A 19,342-nucleotide genomic window follows, 5' to 3' on the forward strand; every position below is an offset into this window, starting at 1 on the left:
TATGGTAATGGAAATGATCTCTATCTGTGCTGTCCAAAAGGACACCCATTAGCCACAGGTGGCTAATGAGCACTTGAAATGTGGCTAATTCAACTAAGGAACTGAATTACAAATTTTTATCTAATTTCAATTAATTTTTTTTTTTTTAGGCCACGCTGTGTGGCATGCAGGATCTTAGTTCCCTGACCAGGGAATGAACTACGCCCCTGCATTGGGAGAACAGAGTCTTAACCACTGGACCACCAGGGAAGGCCCTAATTTCAATTCATTTTAATTTATATTGCCACATGTGGCTAGCAGCTACTGCATTCGACAGCTTAACTCTAGCATCTGTCTCTCTTGGGAGATCTGACAGTGGACAATTCACAATCCCACATGATCATGGCAATTACCCAGGTGGGTAGGTGGGGGAGACAACATAACAGTGGGAACACAAGATAGCTTCTGTCTGTGGTGTGCTGTGCAACAGTGTTCATGAAGCTGACCAGGAAAATCCCTAGGATGCCAGCGTAACTGGCAGCATTCTAGGAACCAGGGTTACTCCACACTGATTTCTCCACCCTTCTATCCTCATCTGTCTTACGGTGATGAAAAAACAACCGACCTTGAACCACCTCCATCTCTCCAACACAACATCTCTGGCCCCAGGTCACCATGCAGAACAGAAAGAGGTGTCCCATCCTGGGTTTCACTTCCCCACACTGTTTTTGTCCTCACCCGCTCCCGAAGCAGTGAGATGCAGAAGTCCACCTCCTTCTGCCGCAGGGCCTGCAGCTGGGCGGTCCCATGGTGGTCGACGATGAGGCGGAGGTATGTGTAAACAGCCATGGCAATGAGGATGCTGCTTTTCAATACCCATTCCCTGCAGGGAGGGAAGACACTGGCACCTGTACTCCGTCTAGACCCTCCCACTTCACCCCCACACTTGGCTCCAGTGCCTCACAGATGCGTGATGATTAGCACTGGGAGTAAGTTTTTGGTTCCTTAATTGCCCGCTCCTGCTGTCGTTATCTATCTTGGACTATTAACTGGCTAAGGTAGGGACAACTTCCTCCCACTCTACCAAGTGCCCAATAAAGGTAAGTGCTAAATAAAAGCAATCTCTCTTTACCACATAAGAACTTAGCTTCCAATAAAATAATTTTGTTTGTTGACTCCGTCACTCAAACATTAACTGAGTGCCTATCGTGTGCCAAGCACTGTCGAGGTACAAGGGACAAAGATAAGCCAGAGCTTCTACCTGGCTCAGACTACGAAGAAAAAGGTTTGGAAGTGTCCCTCAGTCAGTAGTTCGTAAAGTGTGGCCCAAGGACTCTGGGGATTACCAAGACCCTTTCAGGACCCTGGAGATTTCAGAACACACTGTGTCAGCTTGTCATTAGCAGCCCACCACGTCACAAACCTTCCCCTGGCTTGCTCTCTGGCCACTGATCCCACTCCCAGTCAATGAGTCACCTGCCTTAAATCATAATCTGAAAAGACGAACGAGATTTTGGATAGCAAACCTATTTTCCCGGGAGTTTTAGACGTTCCCTGAGGAAAGGGGGGAATGAAAGAATTGTGCATTCCCTGCTGCTTGAAAAGGGGTGTTAAGACACAGTGGGGAGATTCCAAAGACTCCAATGCTGGCTCAAAAGCACCAAAACTGGGGAGCTGTCTCCCTCAAGCAAGTAGTTTGTAAGGCTTTGGCACCCCTGCTGGAAGGCAGGGAACCAGAGGAAGAAGACAGGGAGTTTAATTAATCCAAGCAGGCAACATCCTGATTCCGGAAAAGTGCTCAAGCCACCTAATTAAGAGACTCTGGCCTTTTCCTTTCACAGAATGAAAGCAGCAGCCAAGGACACAGGGATGGGTCTCCCTCCCGCACCTGCTATCTTTTAATTCCACGGCCCTAGAAACACTTGGGAAGGAGTGAGAGGGAAGGTGTGGAAGAGGACAGTTTTAAACTTCTAGGGACTCACTTGCATCAAAGGATGTGAGTTTTTTGGAGGGCAGGAGAAAAGGTAGGGCAGTTATCTGACACCTGTACACTAAGACTGCACTCTAATTGCCCGAATGAGCGGAATTCTGCTTTAAGGTATGGGAACAGGAGGTATCTGGCACCAGGGACAAAATGAGAAAAATCACTTTTTAGGAAGATTTGCTAGTAGAGGTGATGAATGCATCTGAATCCTGGGATGGGGTAATGAACAGAAAGAGAGATGAAAGTGAAACCCTCTGACCCAGGACGTTAGGAAGGCACAGCGACCTAAGAGAAGCAGAGACCTGGTAAGAAACCACTAGGATCTCGTGTGCTGTGTGCTGGTACCGAAGACGGAAGAAGTGCCGCCGGCCGCACCTGCAGCTGCGCATCCAGGCCCAGGGCACTAGGTGGCACTGCACGGCAGACCTGGCACAGCTTTCAAGCTCCGGCAGAGCACAGAGCGCAGAGCACAGAGCACAGAGCACAGAGCACAGCACAGAGCACAGAGCACAGAGCACAGAGCAGAGCACAGAGCACAGAGCACAGAGCACAGCACAGAGCACAGAGCACAGAGCACAGAGCAGAGCACAGAGCACAGAGCGCAGAGCACAGAGCAGAGCACAGAGCACAGAGCACAGAGCACAGAGCACAGAGCACAGCACAGAGCGCAGAGCGCAGAGCACAGAGCAGAGCACAGAGCACAGAGCGCAGAGCACAGAGCACAGCACAGAGCACAGAGCACAGAGCACAGAGCACAGAGCACAGAGCACAGAGCACAGCACAGAGCACAGAGCACAGAGCACAGAGCACAGAGCACAGCACAGAGCACAGAGCACAGCACAGAGCACAGAGCACAGAGCACAGAGCACAGCACAGAGCGCAGAGCGCAGAGCACAGAGCACAGAGCAGAGCACAGAGCACAGAGCACAGAGCACAGCACAGAGCGCAGAGCGCAGAGCACAGAGCAGAGCACAGAGCACAGAGCGCAGAGCACAGAGCACAGCACAGAGCACAGAGCACAGAGCACAGAGCACAGAGCACAGAGCACAGAGCACAGCACAGAGCACAGAGCACAGAGCACAGCACAGAGCACAGAGCACAGAGCACAGAGCACAGCACAGAGCGCAGAGCGCAGAGCGCAGAGCACAGAGCACAGAGCACAGAGCACAGCACAGAGCGCAGAGCGCAGAGCGCAGAGCACAGAGCACAGCACAGAGCACAGAGCACAGAGCACAGAGCACAGCACAGAGCACAGAGCACAGAGCGCAGAGCAGAGCACAGAGCACAGAGCGCAGAGCACAGAGCACAGAGCACAGCACAGAGCACAGAGCACAGCACAGAGCACAGAGCACAGAGCACAGCACAGAGCACAGAGCGCAGAGCGCAGAGCACAGAGCACAGAGCACAGAGCGCAGAGCACAGAGCGCAGAGCACAGAGCACAGAGCACAGAGCACAGCACAGAGCGCAGAGCGCAGAGCGCAGAGCACAGAGCACAGAGCACAGCACAGAGCACAGAGCACAGAGCGCAGAGCAGAGCACAGAGCACAGAGCGCAGAGCACAGAGCACAGAGCACAGCACAGAGCACAGAGCACAGAGCACAGAGCACAGCACAGAGCACAGAGCACAGCACAGAGCACAGAGCACAGAGCACAGCACAGAGCACAGAGCACAGAGCGCAGAGCACAGAGCACAGAGCACAGAGCGCAGAGCGCAGAGCGCAGAGCACAGAGCACAGAGCACAGCACAGAGCACAGAGCACAGAGCACAGCACAGAGCACAGAGCACAGAGCACAGAGCACAGCACAGAGCGCAGAGCGCAGAGCGCAGAGCACAGAGCACAGAGCACAGCACAGAGCACAGAGCACAGAGCACAGCACAGAGCACAGAGCACAGAGCACAGAGCACAGAGCACAGAGCACAGCACAGAGCGCAGAGCGCAGAGCGCAGAGCACAGAGCACAGAGCACAGCACAGAGCACAGAGCACAGAGCGCAGAGCAGAGCACAGAGCACAGAGCACAGAGCGCAGAGCACAGAGCACAGAGCACAGCACAGAGCACAGAGCACAGAGCACAGAGCACAGCACAGAGCACAGAGCACAGCACAGAGCACAGAGCACAGAGCACAGAGCACAGCACAGAGCACAGAGCACAGCACAGAGCACAGAGCACAGAGCACAGAGCACAGAGCACAGCACAGAGCACAGAGCGCAGAGCGCAGAGCACAGAGCACAGAGCGCAGAGCGCAGAGCACAGAGCACAGAGCACAGAGCGCAGAGCGCAGAGCACAGAGCACAGAGCACAGAGCACAGCACAGAGAACAGAGCACAGAGCACAGAGCACAGAGCACAGCACAGAGCACAGAGCACAGAGCACAGAGCACAGCACAGAGCGCAGAGCGCAGAGCACAGAGCAGAGCACAGAGCACAGAGCGCAGAGCACAGAGCACAGCACAGAGCACAGAGCACAGAGCACAGAGCACAGAGCACAGAGCACAGAGCACAGCACAGAGCACAGAGCACAGAGCACAGAGCACAGAGCACAGCACAGAGCACAGAGCACAGAGCACAGCACAGAGCACAGAGCACAGAGCACAGAGCACAGCACAGAGCGCAGAGCGCAGAGCGCAGAGCACAGAGCACAGAGCACAGAGCACAGCACAGAGCGCAGAGCGCAGAGCGCAGAGCACAGAGCACAGCACAGAGCACAGAGCACAGAGCACAGAGCACAGAGCACAGCACAGAGCACAGAGCACAGAGCGCAGAGCAGAGCACAGAGCACAGAGCGCAGAGCACAGAGCACAGAGCACAGCACAGAGCACAGAGCACAGCACAGAGCACAGAGCACAGAGCACAGCACAGAGCACAGAGCACAGAGCACAGAGCACAGAGCACAGAGCGCAGAGCACAGAGCGCAGAGCACAGAGCACAGAGCACAGAGCACAGAGCACAGCACAGAGCACAGAGCACAGAGCACAGAGCACAGCACAGAGCGCAGAGCGCAGAGCGCAGAGCACAGAGCACAGAGCACAGCACAGAGCACAGAGCACAGAGCGCAGAGCAGAGCACAGAGCACAGAGCGCAGAGCACAGAGCACAGCACAGCACAGAGCACAGAGCACAGAGCACAGAGCACAGCACAGAGCACAGAGCACAGCACAGAGCACAGAGCACAGAGCACAGCACAGAGCACAGAGCACAGAGCGCAGAGCACAGAGCACAGAGCACAGAGCGCAGAGCACAGAGCGCAGAGCGCAGAGCACAGAGCACAGAGCACAGCACAGAGCGCAGAGCGCAGAGCGCAGAGCACAGAGCACAGAGCACAGCACAGAGCACAGAGCACAGAGCACAGCACAGAGCACAGAGCACAGAGCACAGAGCACAGAGCACAGAGCACAGAGCACAGCACAGAGCGCAGAGCGCAGAGCGCAGAGCACAGAGCACAGAGCACAGCACAGAGCACAGAGCACAGAGCGCAGAGCAGAGCACAGAGCACAGAGCGCAGAGCACAGAGCACAGAGCACAGCACAGAGCACAGAGCACAGAGCACAGAGCACAGCACAGAGCACAGAGCACAGCACAGAGCACAGAGCACAGAGCACAGAGCACAGAGCACAGCACAGAGCACAGAGCACAGCACAGAGCACAGAGCACAGAGCACAGAGCACACAGCGCAGAGCACAGAGCACAGAGCACAGAGCGCAGAGCACAGAGCACAGAGCACAGAGCACAGAGCACAGCACAGAGAACAGAGCACAGAGCACAGAGCACAGAGCACAGCACAGAGCACAGAGCACAGAGCACAGAGCACAGAGCACAGCACAGAGCACAGAGCGCAGAGCGCAGAGCACAGCACAGAGCACAGAGCACAGCACAGAGCACAGAGCACAGAGCACAGAGCACAGCACAGAGCACAGAGCACAGCACAGAGCACAGAGCACAGAGCACAGAGCACAGAGCACAGCACAGAGCACAGAGCGCAGCACAGAGCACAGAGCACAGAGCGCAGAGCACAGAGCACAGAGCACAGCACAGAGCACAGAGCACAGAGCACAGAGCACAGCACAGAGCACAGAGCACAGCACAGAGCACAGAGCACAGAGCACAGAGCACAGCACAGAGCACAGAGCACAGCACAGAGCACAGAGCACAGAGCACAGAGCACAGCACAGAGCACAGAGCGCAGAGCGCAGAGCACAGAGCACAGAGCACAGAGCGCAGAGCGCAGAGCGCAGAGCACAGAGCACAGAGCACAGAGCGCAGAGCGCAGAGCGCAGAGCACAGAGCACAGAGCACAGCACAGAGCACAGAGCACAGAGCACAGAGCACAGAGCACAGCACAGAGCGCAGAGCGCAGAGCGCAGAGCGCAGAGCACAGAGCACAGAGCGCAGCCGCCTCTTTCACAAGTGTGAATAAGGGAGGAGGCCCATTCTTCTAAACCATCGGAAGTATGGAGGCTATCAGCCCTCTCATTCACGTGACTACTCTGCTCTCCTCTCCCAGAAATAGACGCTGAAATCAAGCAACAGGAAGACTGAGGCCACAGGACTCAGAGGTAGGCCTCACCCCCAAACAAGTTCATATATGGAACAGCCCTCATATTTTCTGGTCCTTTACTTTTGACAGGGAAGGGAAAGAATCAGCTGGAAAGCCCAACATGCCCCCTCATGCCCTCTGCACCACTGGTCTCAGTGACCTCCTCACTCCCACCACCCCCTGTGCCACTTCAACAGAAGGGGGGCATGGGTAGGATGGATAGTCTTGGAAGGGAGAAAAGGGGTACCTGCCAGGCCTGGGTGGCTGGCTGGCCCTACTCTGCTGAGCTCATTCTCCCCCACCTCCCCCCAAAGATAAACATTCCATGGAGGTCTGGATCAAAAATAAACCCTTATCAGATGAAACGAGTTTTTCCTGGGCTCCGAGAGATTTTAGCAAAGACCTTCTTTCCCACTCCTTCATCCCTGGGCCATACCATGGCATTAATTCCTTCACTTGCCACCAATACACTGGTCTCTCCCTCCCCCACCTCATCCCCTCTAACCTAAGGTGTTCTTGGGCCACTAACAGTCCTCACACAACCCTTGCATCCCCATTTCCCACACTCACACCCACTGAGGCCATATCTGGCTCTTGCCCCACCCTTCACGATAGACTCTACCTCTGCTCCATCAGGATATCCAGAACACTCTCTGCCAACCAGATATTTTTTGCCGTAACATCCCCACCTGATCAAAGGGGGAGAAAACAGAGAATCAGAATGGCTCTGATTAGTGACTCAGCTAATCCAGTACACTTCTTCACCATCCTACTGGTCCGTCCCTAACTGTTATCCCATCACTGATGTTCTGAGTGCTGGAAAAACTGTCTTCTGTTCTGTCACGCTTTAAAGTTTCCCCCTTTGACTCCAGAGAGAAGGGAAGGGAAGGTTTGGGATTTTTCCAGAAACCAGAACTGCTACTTTGCCATAGACAGGGGGTTGGAATGGGAATAGTGTGAACCCTGAAAGGGAATGTCTGGGAAGGAGATATGAAAAGCCCATGCTTGGAAAGAAAGGATGGTATTTCAGACAGGGCCTGAGAAGTGCAGGTGGCTAGCAAGAGCTGCAGTCCAGCCACTGGATGTCCCCAATCCTCTGTCAGGCTCAGGACAGGCCAAGGGTTTCTTGCTTCCACGTATCACAGTCTTGAGTGCTTGCTATGAAACTTCCTGGGGCTGAATTAAACATTCAGTAATGCCAGACCAAAGTCTTAGGATGAGAAGTGGGGACTCCCTATTTGGGAGAAGCCAAACAGGGAAGAAAGTACCAGGAGAGTGGATAAAAACAGCCAGCACAACAATGCTACGCCTTGCCCCGGGTCCTAATTTAAAAATTCCACGGTCACAGAGTCACACATCACATAGATTAAGGTTTATACACATCACAGCAGGAGCATCGGTGTTGTACAAAATCCTGAAGAGGAAGCAAAGAACCAAGGGGCAATGGTGAGATAGAGAGGCAGGGTCATTTTTAAACAAACACATGTAATTTTGGGAATAGAAGTAGCAGGGGCAGGCCTCTTGGATATTCAGTGGCTCAGACAGATGTCACTGATGCCAAGAAGATAACAAAACCTAAATGTCAGGGTCTGTTCTGTGACACAGTTCGTCCCTCAGACTGGCCCCAAGTGTTCAGAACATTGAGGTGGAGCCAGAGAAGATGCCTGGGTTTCTGAAAGTACAGTGTGATGAGAACCAATTATTTTGCCCTTACTTCTCTCCCCATTCTTTCCAGATTCTTTCTGATCCAATATGCCATGAAACCCCAGAGTGAGGACTGGTTACAATAGGCCACCTATTTTATACCAGGCCTCGAGTTTGGCAGGAAGGAAAAGGAGGCAAGACTTATTGCTTCAAAAGGCCCCCAGTAATTTTTCAATTTCTTTCTGCAACATACGTGGCCAGAAGATGCCTGGGTCAAAAGGAAAGAGTCTAAGCAATCCAGGAATCAAGTCCCTTAGGTACTTAATCATTCTCCATTGCCTGGATTTACGCTCTGGGCGGCTCTCCTTTCTTCTTTACGTTCTTGCCATCCAACTCACCGGCAATCTGCTTCATGAATGTCATGCAAACACCATCGGCTCCCAGAACCCCACTCTTCACTAGTTCCCGTACCAACCACACCAACTAAAGGAGAGAGGAAAAGACAGATGAAGAGAAAGGCCTGTGAATTTGAGAAAGGGGCTAATCCAATCACATTAGAATTTAGGTGTACAAAGGTAGTAGTAGTATGTTACCCCCGATTCCTCCTTCCCTTCCCCTTAGGAGAGGATCCATTCTGTTACGTCTCTGAGCTGGATCTCTCTTCTCTTTCTGGCCTTACCTGAGTACGGCAGGTATCCTGCAACTTCAAGTACTTCTCCATAAGTATCTGGTTGATTTTATTCAGGACAATATTCATGCCGTCACGACTCACCAGAGCCAAGTCCCGGTAACACTGTGAGAAGTGAGGTTTGTGAGCAGCCAGCAAGCTGAGGATAGGCTCCTGATCCCACTCACAGTGGGCCCCCTGCCCTCTCCAACTTAAATACCACCAATGCGATATGAATGGCAATGAAAGACTTTCCACTCTGGAAGGCAGCTATGTTCACCACCATACCACCAACGCGATATGAGTGGCAATGAAAGACTTTCCACTCTGGAAGGCAGCTATGTTCACCACCATACCACCAACGCAAAGACTTTCCACTCTGGATGCCATCCTTCCACCCCAAGCCTACCCCTTGCTCCATCACACAGGGTGGGGAAAAGGGACTGACCTACTCTAATAAGGCAGAAAAGCCTGCTAAGAAAGGCTCCCTGTCCCCTACCTCCCTTCTTAGGAAGCGTCACACTGTTTGATGCCACCAGCTGAGCAAAACCAGGTGGAGGCCATCTGCTTTTCATCTGCCAGTAAAAGGTCACTGCAGAATGGGTTTGGTTGAATAGCTTGGAAAGGATCTCAAAGAGATTTTTAGACTTGTATTGACACAGCCAGATGAAGCAAAAGGCTAGGAGTATTAAGGAAAGAGGCTCCAGGGACCAGGACCCTGAAAAGAAAGGGCAGAACCAAACCAAACTTCCTTAACTAAACACCTTTCTTCTTTTCTCTGGGCTGCCCTTTGCTTCTGCCAAGTATTGAAAAAGGAGGGGTCCTTAAGCACACCCAACTCTGGGGGAGGTGAGGGAAGGCATGCCAATTTCCTCTGAGAGCTCTTGTTTCTCTTCCCGCTAGAGCTTTTCTCACCCTGTCTCTCTAAAGAGACCAGACTCCTGGAGGACCATCTTAGGGGACCTCATTAGCAATCTCCTTAGCCTGCTGAGTTCTATGCTGTCAGGGTCTCAGCACAAAGGGTAAAATTTAGATAGGCAGTATCCTACAACCTCAGAAGGCCAGTAGCAAGGACAGCATCAACAATAATAGCAATTATAATAGGGAACATGCATTGGCGTTGTGCACAAACTTTATATTCTATTTATTGCATTTGAATCACATAATCACCCTATTTATTATCATCTCTGTTTTTACAGATGAGGAAACAGGCACAGAGAGGTTAAAGTAATTTGCCCCAGGTCACATTAGAGATAAAAGGAAGATTCAAGTCCTAGCACTGTAACTCTAGACTCCATGCTCTTAACCACCCCCTACCACCGTTAGAAATAACTAAAAGGAAACGAGGCTGCTGGGGATGGAGGTAAGCGTTTAGAGCGGCTTAGCGACTACTACATTTCTAAACACGTTCATCCTAAGCATTCAAAAGAGAAGTACTGATACTCCTCAAGACCCCAGCTCCCTGGCCTTGGTGTGTCTACGGACTCCTAAGACATTAGCTATTGCTACTTCTACTTCCTCTATTGCCCTTAAGTCAAAACAATCTATCTGATAAAAATAAGAACACTTAGAGATTCCCCCATGTGCCATAAACTTTTCATATCCAAAGGAGAATTTGATTATCCTCTGAATTCATCTGCAGAGGGAGGGCTGGGAGATCAAAAGTACAAGCAAGGGAACAAGAAAGAGATAAGAGAACCCAGTGACCTACTGCCAACGTGCTGGTCAGTAAATGTGGTTCAGCCCTGGAGCCTCCCCTGGAGGATTGAGTCACAGAATGGGCAGAGGACTGAGGGAAGCAGAGGCAGAAGGGAAACCTATGTCAGGCCAAAGATAGAGACACTACTAATTAGTAGTGGAGGAGCAGAGAGGAGAACAGAGAGGAGCCCTGTCTGTTCAAAACAAAAGCAGAAATCCCAGAAATGCAGAAGAGACCCAGGACAGGGAAGGAGGACAGCCCCTCAGGAGACATAGGGTCAGATGAAGCAAGCAGATTCTGTCTGCCTAATTCCATGCTCCATCTGGGACCTTATCAACCACACCTGCTGGTAACACATGGCAGCTGGGTACCAGGAGTATCATATTCCTGATGCTGCAGTTGTCTCTCCAAACTCTGCCAGTTTGCTGCCTGGCTTGGAAGATAAGTAGATGGGGAAAAAAACTCAGTGGGAAACAGAGGATCTCAAAAGAAAGGAGAGGTGACAGAATGGTGCTGAGGTAGCGTATCTGTCCTGTGTTGGGAGTAGTGATATTCCAGCCTAGGCCCTCATAGCCCCCCGCTTTCTTTCTGGAGCTGCCTGCTGAGAGAAGCACCTGAACCAAAAACTGCCAGGGCCTGGACTTGACCTTTGATGAAGAGGGAACTTGGCATCGATGTTAAATCCTTTCCTATCACCTGTATCTACTGACTGCGAGAGGCTGCACAGAAGCTAAGGCCTCCACCTTAGCCTCCCACCACACTGCAGTCCCCCAGCCAGGCCTGCTCCCAGCTATTCAGTTCAGACATCAAATAGGAAATAAACTCAAAGAATATAAACACAAAAGCTGCCAACGCAAGTTAAGAAGGTAGAACTGGAACAAAATCCACGCCATGCATGTTCCACTCTCCACCAATACCTGACTGCTCTCTCCTTAACTAAGTTCTCGTGTTAGCTCCACCTACTAAGAAGTCCCAGAGAGCTGGTCCTAACTCTTTGAACCTGCCTGCCAGCACTGACAGAGGCTGCTCAGCTCATGCCTTCCCAGAGCAGGTTTCTGATGTGTTCAAGACTCAGTTTCCACTACCACCTTCTCCGGCATCCCCACCTCCCACCTCTCAGCCCATGGAGATGTAGGAACAGCAGAATCTCCAACCCACCCTGAGGTTTCTGTTCCAGTGACAGAATTAACTCCAAATAAACCCTTAGGAAACACTCCCCTTGTTTTAAGCTGAAGCCTAAAACAATGCATTAGGATCAGTCCTCATCAGTAACGCCTACCTAAAACTTCTGCAGTACAGAAAGCATTTTGTAAGATAATCACCCTTTTAAGGAGAAGGATTAAAGCAGTAAGAGGTCACAGATTCTTCCACCATACTCTGACCTGGCTCAAGGCCTCTGAATGAGTCACTACCTGATAGTTCCTCACTTGCCTAAAACTGTATCCTCCTAATTCCCGTCTCCACCCCCTTTGTCTGAAAAGGCCTGACCTGGGGGCCTGTCAGCCTAGGAGGCTCCCAGGTAGCGGATGTACTTGGAAACCTCCAGCATGTGCACATAATCCTGGTGCAGCTATCAACCACCTATGAGACCCAAGGTGAGGGCCTGGGCCACCCTCATGGGGCTGTCATAGAGCAAAAAGAAGACAAGGTGCTCTAGTCCCTTGTCATGTGTGGATGGCCAAATTCATGACATAATAAGCATTTATAATGCATAGCCCTGTGGCCTCTCACTGCCAGGTCAGGCAAAGAGCTAGAAATACCACAGGGCCCTGCCCCCTTCACTGAAATTTACTGATGTACCCTAGCTGATTCAGATCTCACTCGAAACACAAATAAAACCAGCGGGCAAGATGAATTTGCATTGAGATGACTAAATAAGATTTTAATTGTATGTATAAAAACCCACGTGAGAGAAAACTAAACCTTAACCCCAACCCTTCACCCCCATCTTTGCCAACACTTTCTTTAAAATAGAGGGGCTGGGCTGGATCACATTACTGGTTAACAACACCAGATTGGAGACATTCATTTGTCTTCAAGGATCTCGATGATAAATTCAGTATGAAAATGAAATGCCAAATTTTTTTTTAAAAGATGTTTTTGATGTGAACCATTTTTAAAGTCTTTATTGAATTTGTTACAATATTGCTTCCACGAGGCATGAGGGCTCTCCACTCCCCGACCAGGGATCGAACCTGCACCCCCTGCATTGGAAGGCGAAGTCTTAACCACTGAACCACCAGGGAAGTCCCTGAAATGCCAATTTAACTCAACAATGTCCCAGCCCAGAAATGGCCTGGGAAACCAAGGCCATAGGTTCCCAAGGCCATTCACCAACTTGTGAATAGTTGCTGCCCTACCATCCATCCTCACCCCAGATCCTGCTCCAGTTGGCATGAGGAGTACAAATACATCAGGTTGCCACGCCCGTAAGTCCTTCCCCTGAGGTTAATTCAAACAGCTAGGCCAGGGGACCATGGGCATCCATCCTTGTCCCTGGGAATGATTTTCCCTTGGTTTTCCTTGAACAAACGACAATGTGTCTGACCTCCAGGTTTCTTACAGGTACACTGGGAGTGGTTTGGGGGAAGAGAACAAAGCCACCAGTTTCACATGGCTTTTTGAGAGGATTAAATGAAATGTGTCTGGAACTTCCCTGGTGGTCCAGTGATAAAGAATCCACCTTCCCGGATTTCCCTGGTGGCGCAGTGGTTAAGAATTTGCCTGCCAGGGCAGGGGACACGGGTTCGAGCCCTGGTCCGGGAAGATCCCACATGTTGCGGAGCAACTAAGCCCGTGCGCCACAACTACTGAGCCTGCTCTCTAGAGCCCGCGAGCCACAACTACTGAAGCCCACGCGCCTAGAGCCCGTGCTCCACAACAAGAGAAGCCACCGCAATGAGAAGCCCACGCACTGCAACAAAGAGTAGCCCCCGCTCGCCACAACTAGAGAAAGCCCGCACGCAGCAACGAAGACCCAATGCAGCCAAAATAAATAAATAAAATAAATTAATTTTAAAAAAAAAGAATCCACCTTCCAGGAGGGAAGGGGAAGCTGGGGAGAAGTGACAGAGTAGCACTGACATATATACACTACCAAATGTAAAATGGATGGCTAGTGGGAAGCTGCTGCATATCACAGGGAGATCAGCTCGATGCTTTGTGACAACCTAGAGGGTGGGATAGGGAGGGTGGGACGGAGGCGCAAGAGGTAGGGGATATGGGGATATATGTATATATATAGCTGATTCACTTTGTTGTGCAGCAGAAACTAACACAACATTGTAAAGCAATTATACTCCAATAAAGATATTAAAAAAAAAAGAATCCGCCTTCCAATGCAGGGGACGCAGGTTCGATCCCTGGTCGGGGAGCTAAGATCCCACATGCCGCAGGGCAACTAAGCCTGCGCGCCACAACTACTGAGCTGGCGCGCCTCAACTAGAGAAGAGAAAACCCGCATGCCACAACTAGAGAGAAGCCCGCGCACCACAATGAAGATCCCGTGTGCCGCAATGAAGACCAGACAGCGCCAAGAAAAAACAAATAAATAAATGCAATGTGTCTGGATAGAGCCGAACACAATGCTGAACACAGAGCATGTTTGTTTCCTTCCACACTCCTTTTGTTCACGGAAGGGGCAAGGAGAACAGTGAATTCCCCCTCTCCAAGCTCTTCTCTGTTAGTGTCATGCAGTTAATGCCAGGTACCAGACATATGTTTCTAAACCATCATGCAAGACTCAAGGACAAAGAAAGTGGAAATCTAGAGAGGCAAAAGACAGGATTTTGCTCCTTTATTATAGAAAGAATGGAATCCAAAGAGATCATCCTGCTCAGTCCCTCGCCTCAAGGAAGGACTTCTCTTAAACCATTCTACATAAAGGAGACACTTCTATTTGTGAAGAACCCCAGACTAATTTTCATACAGTAGTCCTCACGAAGTCTGACTCCAGTGTACTCTTAATCACTACATTATTACTGCCTCACCTAACATTAAGCTGTCTTATCTATCTATCTATCTATCTATCTATCTATCTATCTATCTATCTATCTATCTATCTATTTATCTATTGGCTGCGCTGCGAGGCTTTCAGGAACCTGGGCCACAGCAGTGAAAGCCCGGAATCCTAACCACTAGGCCACCAGGGAACTCCCAAGCTGTCTAATTTAAATCCTACTTGCTGCAATGTTAAACCTGGTTTCTGTTCACCTGCACTGATAAAACCTGCAAACTACAAGTCACACTCTTCTGGATAAGAACTCTCAATGGACTTGCTTATATTCGTGCTCTTCTCTGGATTAAATCCCAACTCTTTTAGCCTTGACTCATAAATCTACAATTTTTAAGTCTTTATTGAATTTGTTACAATATTGCTTCTGTTTTATGTTTTGGGTTTTTGGCTGCCAGGCATGTGGGATCTCAGCTCCCCGCCCAGGGATCGAACCCACACCCCCTGCATTGGAAGGCGCAGTCTCAACCACTGGACCGCCGGGGAAGTCCCTAAGTCTACAATTTAAAACTCTTTAAATGCTTTTTCACTCTCACAACTGCCTTTTCTTGCCTTTTAGCTTCAGAATCTGGAAAAAGAGAAAGGACTTTAGTCAGAGTGACCAATTTACTGAGTGAAAAGGGAGTTGCAACTGTATTTGGAGAACAAGATGATCTAGCCCTGGTCAAAGGGTGTGGTACTATTCCAGTTAAACCATAAGTTCCACCGTATTCTCAGCTCATATCTGAGAAGGGAGTGTGGGTCCAGAGAAGGGAGTCTTACCTTCTGGGCTTGGGCAGGTTCGGTGAGGACAAGCGTGAAGAGGCCCAGGCAGATTTCCTCGTGCTGGGGGGGGCCTTTGCATACCTGGGATATGAGGAAAGAAAAAACTAGTTGTCACTCACGGGAGGAAAGTTCTTGAGCGCAGCTGCTCCCAGAAAATTTGGGACTCTTGAGTGACCTGCAAAGGAGAATCATCAACTCTTAAATCTGATGATTTCCTTCTCCTAAAAGTGATGGGGCATCTGTTTTAGGAGAGAGGTGGAGGGAAAGGATGGATCCATACTGCTTTCTCCAAGGCTTGATGAAGGGTAGAGGCAGAAAATAAAGAGTGTTTAAAATGAGAAAAAAAAAAAAAAAAACCCCTACTCCACACCTTTACCAGACCTTAACAGGCTTTAGTAGAGAGGGAGCTGCAAACAGTCATTCATGGATTAACAAGTGCACCTACCAAGTCAAGACCTTGGGCAAATCACTGAACCTCTGATATTTGTAAGGTGAAGACATAATAAGAATAATTACTACTAATAAGTAAGAAATATTTACTGAACATTCACTATGCGCCAGAAACTACTCTAAATCCTTTACATGTATTACTTTAAATCCTTTCAACCTCACAGACTGATTAAGAAATGTAAAAGATCAAATATGTGAGAATGATTTACAAAGAAAAAAGCCACCACAGAACGATGAGTTATTTTTTAAAGTTGTTATTCAAAGACACCTAAGGCTCCAACAGATGGGATTCCCACATTAAGAAAGAAAGAGAGGAGAGGGGGAGGGGGGTGGTGGTGGGATGAACTGGGAGATTGGGATTGACACATATACGCTAATATGTATAAAATAGATAACTAATAAGAACCTGCTGTATAAAAAGTAAATAAATAAATAAAAGAAAGAAAGAGAGGAGTTGGGAAGCCTGGTTCAGGAAACCAAGACATTAACTTCAACCCCCTAGTTCTTAACCACTGAAGTCTTTCCATCTTTTTTTTTTTCTTTCTTTCCATCTTTTTGATCATGTCTGAAAGCTTTCAAAGAAGCAGAAATGGGTACGGGGAGAGTATTATACTCACGTAGGCATTGAGGGCGTCATTGGCCTCTCTCTCTGAGACACCAGTAGTCATCGATGTCACAATGCTCATACATCTTTCCAACCTCTGTGAAGGGGTGAGAAAAAATTCAGAGTGCTCCATACCACCACCTGTGATGTATTTCTGGTCCCCAATAAAGTTTTTTAAAAATTTAAATCTCATCACGTCTCTAGACCTAACTACCAGTTTACAAGTCAAGTCACCATGAGGATATAATCAGCAGAGTCCAGAATGTACAAATCATGACAGGCTTCCTGATTTCTTTAACATTTAAATTGCAAGGAAAAAAGCAGGGAGGGAGAACCCCATGTATTAAAAGAAGCTTAAGGGAATTCCCTGGCAGTCCAGTGGTTAGGATTCTGTGCTTTCACTGCCGGGGCCTGGGTTCGATCCCTGGTAGGGGAACTAAGATCCCACAAACCACGAGGCATGGCCAAAAAAAAAAAAGAGCCTTAAGATTTCAACCCCTTGAATAAAATAAGAATCCATGAGTCCGTGCTGATAGATAGATATGTACATACATGATAAATAAAGGGAAAGCTCTTCCTTACAGTGGAATGCCAACTAAAAATGCAGAAGGAATGACAGGAATAATAACTGATTCAGGCAAATATCATCAATGAATGCTAAAACCAGAGGCAAAACTTTCACAAGAGAATATTTACATAGGTTCGAAATACTTACTAATTACAAAGGGAAAATAACTGTAGGAAATCCTGAAGGATACCACCTTAACCTTAAGTGATCAGGGTTAATATCCCAAATAACAAGACAAACTGACAGCTGACATACGTGCCTTGATATGGTGCGCTGAAAAGGCTAAACATCACTTCTATGGTTTTCTTGCCCAAAATGAATAATCTCAGTCTAATCATGAAGAAATTTCGACAACCCAAATTGAGAGAGACTTATAAAATAACTGGCCTGTCAAAGTGTTTAAGGTGAAGGACAGAGATAGGACTAAGAATTAAAGAGATAGTACACCTAAATGCAATGTGTGATCCTGGACTGCTATAATGGACATTATTGGGACAACTGGTAAAATATGAATATGTACTATAAGAGTAACGTATCGATGTTAAATGTTCCGACTTAGATAATAAAACAGGGATTATGTAACAGAGGATCCTTGTTCTTAGGAAATACTCCCGGAAATCTTTATATCTTAAGTGGCATTGCGGCTGCAACTTACTCTCAAAACGTTAAAATAATAATATGTATATGGAGAGATCATGAAAAACCAAATGCAGCAAATGTTAACAATTGGTGAATCTGGGTGAAGAGTATATGAGAGTTCTATGTCTTACAATTTTTCTCTAAGCTTGAAATTATTTTAGTTATTAAAAAATTAAAGGGATATATCAACTGAATGTAACAAATGGGTGATCCTTGTTTGATTACTGATCTGAAAAACCAATTATAAAAAGAATTTATGGGAATTCCCTGGTGGTCCAGTGGTTAGGACTCTGTATTTTCACTGTTGTGGGCCCAGGTTCAATTCCTGGCTGGGGAACTAAGATCCCGCAAGCCATGCCACAGGGCAAAAAAACCCCCAAAAAACCCAATAAAGCACCTGAGGAACTTAAGGAAAAAACCTTTAAAAAAGAAAAAAAAGAATTTATGAGAGAGTCAGTTTGAACAATGAGTATATTATTACATTGAGGAATTATTGTTAATATTTTTAGGTATGATATTGTGGCTATGTTAAAAAGAAAAAAGTCCATCTCTCATAGACATATATATGAAATACCTACAGATGAAATGATACAGCTTGGATTTGCTTCAAAATAATCCAGAGGAGACTAAAGGGAGATAAAACAAGATTGCCATGTACTGATAAGTACTGAAGCAGAGTGATGGCCCCAGGGCAATTATACTATTCTATTTTTTTATGTTTGAAATGTCGCTCCAAAAAGATAAAAACAAACTTGTAAAAAAAAAATGAGTGTAGGAAAGAAAAGGACTAATGAAGAACAAAAGGCCAAACTAAAACCTTCCTGGGTCTCTAGTCAAACAAAGGTGGGGAGAGCTGCATTAAAGTCCATCCAAGGACCATTCTTAATTACAAAGGCTAACTCTAAGACAGCATGTGCTCAACCTTCCAAGGAGATCTTAAGTCACTGATCCTGTTCCAAAGCATTTAATACTAAACACTGAGAAAATATTGACAAAATGTATCTCATTTAAGTCAGTGAGCCTCTCCATTATTACCACCTAAACTACTTCCTGAGTCTTTTAAAATTTTATCTTGAGGATTAACCCCAAAACTGTTTAAGAAAACCACTTCCCAATTCCCAGTGATAATGATGCTAGCAAAACAGGGACAAAGGCAGACAATTTACCTCCCCCAATCCTAAAGGTCATCACAAAACATCTTGTTGAGAACTACCACATTGTCAAGAACCGACAAATAAGGACAACAGGAAAGAGGTCTAGGAATGAAAGACCACCACGTTTCTCCTTTGACCATCATCCTGAGTTTGCCTACGTCCGTCCCTACCCAAGAGCAAAGTAGAACTGAGTGTTAAGACGAGGAGCTCCCATAGCCACAAAAATTCAACCTAAATTAGGCCCAAAGCCACCCAGGTTTGACAACGTCACTACCCAGCATCAGGTCTGACTATCCTCCAAAATAGGTCAGATAAGCGTGCTTAGCCTTAATCAACAGCACCTACGTACTTGTGAAAAGGAGCTGTGAGATCACAGGAAAGCTGAGTTGTAAATCTCACAACCCACCTCTCCCACAAACTCTGAGATCCATCATTACCTAGCCCAGCTCCTATAAGATAGGGGGAGGGAAGAAAAAAACCTCAGGTTGTATTTTCTCTTTTTAAATCTTATCCCTCTCCTCCTAAGATAGGTATCAACGACTGGAGGGAGGACCAGTTCCTCCAGTTGCTAAATCCAGGGTGTTCTTGCTGGGAGCTCTGCGAGGCCTTGCTTACCCGGCCTGGCTTAACAAACAGTTGCAGA

General features: G+C 48.2%; 1 protein-coding gene across 1 annotated transcript in view; it reads right to left on the minus strand.

Annotated features, from left to right (window-relative positions):
• INTS3 (integrator complex subunit 3) overlaps positions 1–19,342 on the minus strand; it is a 41,780-nt gene that overhangs the window by 17,084 nt on the left and 5,354 nt on the right. Inside the window, exons 2-7 of the mRNA XM_082352167.1 lie at positions 16,352–16,435; positions 15,282–15,365; positions 8,821–8,934; positions 8,540–8,624; positions 7,120–7,186; positions 718–862 (exon numbers count right to left, since the gene is read on the minus strand). Of these exons, the coding sequence (XP_082208293.1) occupies positions 718–862; positions 7,120–7,186; positions 8,540–8,624; positions 8,821–8,934; positions 15,282–15,365; positions 16,352–16,435 (579 nt within the window). The remainder of the gene's footprint in view (positions 1–717; positions 863–7,119; positions 7,187–8,539; positions 8,625–8,820; positions 8,935–15,281; positions 15,366–16,351; positions 16,436–19,342) is intronic.

The sequence above is a fragment of the Balaenoptera borealis genome (assembly GCF_965194805.1).
Source record: "Balaenoptera borealis genome assembly, chromosome: 1".
Taxonomy (NCBI): Eukaryota; Metazoa; Chordata; class Mammalia; order Artiodactyla; family Balaenopteridae; genus Balaenoptera; species Balaenoptera borealis.